Genomic DNA, 5,262 nt, shown 5'->3' on the forward strand with positions numbered 1-5,262 from the left:
CCAAAGTGGTTTAGTTTGTAGATTTGAGATCAGACAAAAACTAACTGAAATTCCAGAAACTTCGTAGGTTTCTGGTCAGGAAACATTTACTGGTGCCTCACTGAATCAACACAAGCTGCTGTTGTTGGTACTGATACTGCCAAGAACCTGCAGGGAGCCCTTTTGTTTTGGCTGTACGTGCAGCGCTAAACTACGACATCTAGTGGCAGAACAACATTACCTATAGGCATCTCAATGTGACCAGAGAGCAATGCTCAAGGTGTCAAAGTCCAGATATGAAAACGAGTTTTCTGCTATGAAAGTTTGTCCATCAACTGGATCCAGTTTCATAGGATCGCTCCAGCCGGCGTGACAAAATTACCGCAATGCAATACTTGAGAGACAGACAGACAGACAGAAAGAGAGAGAGAGAGAGAGGGAAGCAACAGCTGCTGTCTATAAAACCTCATAAATGTATCTTCCTGCAAAGTCTGGATGTGCGTGTACAAGAAAAGGAAACTTATAAAGGAAAATGTAAAATGTAATGTCCTTGCAAACAGTTTACATACAGCCCTGTGTGTGGGTGTGTGTGGGCGTGTGTGCACGTGTGTGCGTGCGTGCGTGCGTGCGCGCGTGCGTGCGTGCGTGTGTGCGTATGTGTGTGTTCGCCCTTTGCACAGCCAGCTTGTAATCAGCTGTCAAAGTGTGCCGTGTCCCCATCTGAGCAGACGGCAGCGACAGAGCAGCGGGCGTCCGAGCAGCGAGGGGCCGACACAAGAGACGCAGCGGTGATTTCTCTCAGAATGTTCAGTCAGTGACAGTGCTGGTTAACGCGTCTGTACGGAAAGAGGTAAGGACTCTGCGCTTCTTCAAATGCCTATTTACAAAGCGTTGGGCTGTCGCATTTGCACATTTGTGAAAACAGGCATTTGCCTCGGGATTTACTGCAGGATTTTCAGACATAATTGCACTCAAACTAAACTAAATATTGAGTCTATTGAGAGAGAAATTGTAACAACTGTATTATTGTCATTATCGTCTTTAACGTTAAATATTTAACCACACAGTGAGACTCGAGACACTGCCTCTTCCTCCGGCGGCGATGCTAGTTTATCTGGCCAAACTTTTGTTGCAGCCAGAGATGATCGAGCTGGGCCTGGCCGACGGTAGCCTGATCGACGAGCTGATGGAGCTGACGGCGCAGAGCCTCGCTCGTCTGGAGATCCAGGAGCGCTTCGACATTGTCAAGGAGATTGGCCGCGGCAAATACGGCAAGGTTCTCCTGGTCACGCATCGATTCAGAGGTGCAACCAACCACCAATGACAAGCATGGAAAATGCTCTCTTTTTTTAAAACAAACAAAACTGATTTGCTCTGGCCTTGAGTCAAGTGGCAAACTGAAACCAACTATTTTTGTTCTGTTAGTGAAAAGTATCTTTCTTTGTTATGCGACAAACATTATGCGATGTTTAATCAATAATTGAGAACTTTACAAAAAAACTGAAGAACTTTATGCACACAAAACATTTCTTGATGCCCTGTAACTCAAAACAATATTACCTAAGATTCCAAAACCTAGAGGCCTACGGTGTTCACACCTGAAGATCACTCCCTTAGAGGCTTTGTTGCTAAATCAGGCCCTCGCTATGTTAATGCACCAGGACCTCAAACCCTGTGCCAGAGGGAGGAGGAGGAGCGAGCCAAAGGAAATCGATGCCCAAGTCGGTACAGTCAAAGCTGAGACCACCACGCCAGACATGAGCAGGCATCGTCCTGGCCGGCTGGCTGTGGGCCTAAAGAGCCGGAGGTGTGACTTAGAAGTGAAGTTTAGGGTTGCAACGCAGCTATGCACCACTATGTCAGATGATTATGACTGCATTGAGCAAATACTGATTATCAGCACACTGAAGGGGCCATAAATTCTTGCAGTTGTGCTGTGTTTTGAGAACAGCGTGTGCACTGAATCCCCAAATCCCCAAAACAAAAGTATGTCCTGCCCCTGCAGGAACTCCCATGGCCTTGAAAGTGATGCCAAAAGCCTCCACTAAGTTGCAGGGCTTCCTGCGGGAGTACTGCATCTCCTTACACCTGTCCCACCACCCCTGCATCGTGGGCCTCTTTGGCATCGTCTTCCACTCTGAGGAGCACTACTGCTTCGCTCAGGAGCTAGTCATCGGGAAGGACCTGTTTGCTGTCATCAAGCCCAAGGTAAGTTGAGTTAGGAGAAAGTGTGGGGGTTTGGGAAGATTCCCAGGAGAAATATCAAAAAAGTCTTGAAGTTATGATCTTACCAAACATTGAGTAAGTTTACATGACACTCAAGAAAACCAAATGATCGCCTTCGTCCAACTATGACTGGACAACTGAAGTGCATGTAAATGCGTTAGTCCGACTAAAATCGGAGTTGGAGAATTCCCATTAAGACACCCAGATAACGCGATTGGAATTTGAATTTCTCCTTCATGTATACACCTTGGTCGGAATTCAACTGGACAATGCATGTGCGCATGAACCACACCCTCTGCACTGGCGTCTGCCACCGGAACAAAAACATTCAAGACACAACCTTCTTCGACGCGTGACGCTTTTTTACGATTTTGTGTACAACTGAGGACACTATTGCTCTGTAGAAGCAGCGCGCAAACTTTTTAGCTAATTTGTTTACTCTAAAAAGTTAACGGTTTACTGTTAAGTTGAAGATTAGCACGGATATTAGCACACGTTGTATCGCGCTCCAGTCTTTCGTATTATGCAATGAAAGAGGTTAACCGGAAATGAACATGCTAAAAAGACTTATATCACCCCCTGGTGTTGGTTGAGGAGGACACGTACCCATCAATAATTCAATTTTCAGTTGTATGTATCCTGGGACAAGGAGAGTAGTCCGATTAGATGAGAAAATTGAATTCTGGGGTTAGGGTTAAGCTGTGCATGTAAACATAGTAATTGTGGGGTTTTCACTTAATCTTCTGTTTTGTTTTGTTTTGTTTTTACAAAATGAATGACCAACAACAAGACCAAGACTGCTACCATACTTAATCCCAGAAAGGAATTATCATTGAGCAACTTTAAACTTTTAGAAGACCATGCTAAAGATATTTCCACCCTTTGTCCAACCTGTTTTAGGTGGGAATCCCAGAATCTTCCGTAAAACGTTGTGTCCTCCAGATTGCCAGTGCCTTGGAGTTCATCCACAGCCACGATTTGGTCCACCGGGATGTCAAACCTGAGAACATACTACTGCTTGACAGCCACTGCTGCCAGGTCAAGCTGGCAGACTTTGGCCTTGCCCAGAAGAGAGGCACCCTGATCCGGTACATCACGGGAACTCTCCCCTACATGGCGCCAGAGCTCTGCACTGTGGCCCTCTTGGAGGGCCAGAAGGAGGTGACGGCTCCCCCTGTCAGTGTGGAACCCAGCCTGGACACCTGGGCCTTTGGGGTGGTCATCTTCTGCATCCTTACTGGGTACTTCCCGTGGGAGTGCTGCATGGAATCGGATGACTTTTATGTGGAGTTTGCGGACTGGTGCAGAGCAGAGGGAAGTGCCAAGACTGAAGAGGACGTTCCGTCACTGTGGAGGAGGTTTACACCAGAGGCTATGGATATGTTTGGTAAGATCCTGGCTGTGGATGGAGCACAGAGGTGCACAGAAGGGGAAGTGAAGGCGTATGTGGAGATGGACTGGCTGAAGACAGTGGAGGGGACTGACCAGCAGCTGTCGGAACAACAATAAGTTGGTGGCACAGGGAAATATCTGCAATGTATAGATTGGACTTTATACTGTACAGCTAGAGGCCTATATTTGTGTGGTCCTATGTCACAGATGTTGTTTTTGATGTCGTTTGCGTGTTTTTTTAGTGTGCAGAGATTAAACACAGTGACAATAAGGACGGAGTTGTGCCACATAAACAAGGATACATTTTGAATTTGCATCGCAAACAGACTGTTGCAAAATTATTGATTTCCACTGGATGTGCTGCTGGACATGACTAACGTGCAGGTACTGGGCACTGCCTGTTAAATATCCAGGAATAGAATGGTGATTAGTCACCAAGGCCTGTTGGACGGTAATATTAATGTGATGTGCATGAATATGAATTATGAATGAAGTGTGCAGATGGAAAATAAAAATCCATTCATTTCACTCGCCCTCTCGCCTTGTCCAATATCATCTTACCCTCTTCAAATTAAAATACACGGCTGAGGTCACATCAGCAGCTCTGCCAAACTTTACATGGATCATTTCTTGGCCCTGTCACATTTTAGAATCCAGTCTTTGCAACTGAGGGTTGGACATACTCGTTTTTTTCTCTTCTCCAGGTATGTTGATGGCAGGACATTTTAGCCTCTGATGACAGCATACAAAAAATCTTGTCGCAGTGCCTGAACCAGCTTGGACCTCGTTGACCGGGGTCATCTTACAGATGACCCTCACTGGGTCAATCACACAACATGAACATAGCACCGGGGCAAATCCAGCACCAAATCCCGTCTTTGCATTTGACTTACTGGCTCTCTGTGTTGCTGTTTGCGCGTGCGCACACACGTACACACAAACACATACACAGTATGCCAGGTGTTGGAAAGGATAAGGGGAATCCCTTTTATGTCTAATAAGGTATTGCCTCAGTATTTGACAGCTATGGAAATTGACAAATCAGTTGTGATCAGACATTCCCCAACTACTGTATACTTTCTGGAGGAGCAATAAAGCAGCGTAAATTTCATCCGCATGGTAGTCTTTTCCAGCTCAGTGTACCTTAATTGTTTTTTCACCTATGTGAGGGAACTTTATCACATCCATAAACGGACAGACTTAGCAAACACCTCCCGTGGCTGATACCTCGCACATACCCACTTCAAAACGATCAGAATGCCCCCGCTCCGACCCCCCGAGGCCTTCCTGCTTGCGAGCCTGTTGCTGGTTATTAAACGTGTCATGATCCCTCGGCGGTGTGAGAGATTTACACTTAAGAGAAAGGGGATCTGCCTCATATTCCCGCGGTTGTAGCACGCCATGTTTACGATGAAAGCAAGCTGCGTATTAACGGGCATTTCAATGAGGAATTACATAATGTAGCTTTGACACACACACACACACACTTACAGTTATAGGCTCGCTCTCCAGGCTGTGTGTATAATGACAACGCACACAGGAGGGCTATGAATAAACCCAGTCTGTTGTGGAAAATCACTACAGCTGGACCCTTTCACCTAGACACGGTGTGAAGACACGGTCAGGCTCTGCAGGTCGGTGCTCAATGAAAGATTCTAAAACGCT

At 46.2% G+C, this 5,262-nt stretch overlaps 1 protein-coding gene across 1 annotated transcript; it reads left to right on the forward strand.

Annotated features, from left to right (window-relative positions):
* Positions 1-632: 632 nt before the first annotated feature.
* On the forward strand, positions 633-4,130 carry LOC142888047 (serine/threonine-protein kinase SBK1). The gene is made up of 4 exons (XM_076026047.1): positions 633-829; positions 1,115-1,283; positions 1,985-2,187; positions 3,106-4,130. Exons 2-4 carry the CDS (start codon positions 1,121-1,123, stop codon positions 3,712-3,714), a joined length of 975 nt encoding a protein of 324 aa, XP_075882162.1. The 5' UTR covers positions 633-829; positions 1,115-1,120; the 3' UTR covers positions 3,715-4,130.
* The last annotated feature ends 1,132 nt before the right edge of the window (positions 4,131-5,262 follow it).

Source organism: Nelusetta ayraudi, unplaced genomic scaffold (genome assembly GCF_046127955.1).
Source record: "Nelusetta ayraudi isolate G7.1 ecotype Tasmania unplaced genomic scaffold, CSIRO-AGI_Nayr_v1 ptg000019l, whole genome shotgun sequence".
NCBI classification, from domain to species: Eukaryota; Metazoa; Chordata; class Actinopteri; order Tetraodontiformes; family Monacanthidae; genus Nelusetta; species Nelusetta ayraudi.

What these genes read in the sequence shown, in the direction of transcription:
- LOC142888047 (XM_076026047.1), top strand. Translation starts at nt 1,121, where the DNA reads ATGATCGAGCTGGGCCTGGCCGACGGTAGCCTGATCGACGAGCTGATG. An exon ending in GGTCACGCATCGATTCAGAG is followed by an intron (nt 1,284 to 1,984) that starts GTGCAACCAACC and finishes CTGCCCCTGCAG; the next exon opens with GAACTCCCATGGCCTTGAAA. An exon ending in TTGCTGTCATCAAGCCCAAG is followed by an intron (nt 2,188 to 3,105) that starts GTAAGTTGAGTT and finishes AACCTGTTTTAG; the next exon opens with GTGGGAATCCCAGAATCTTC.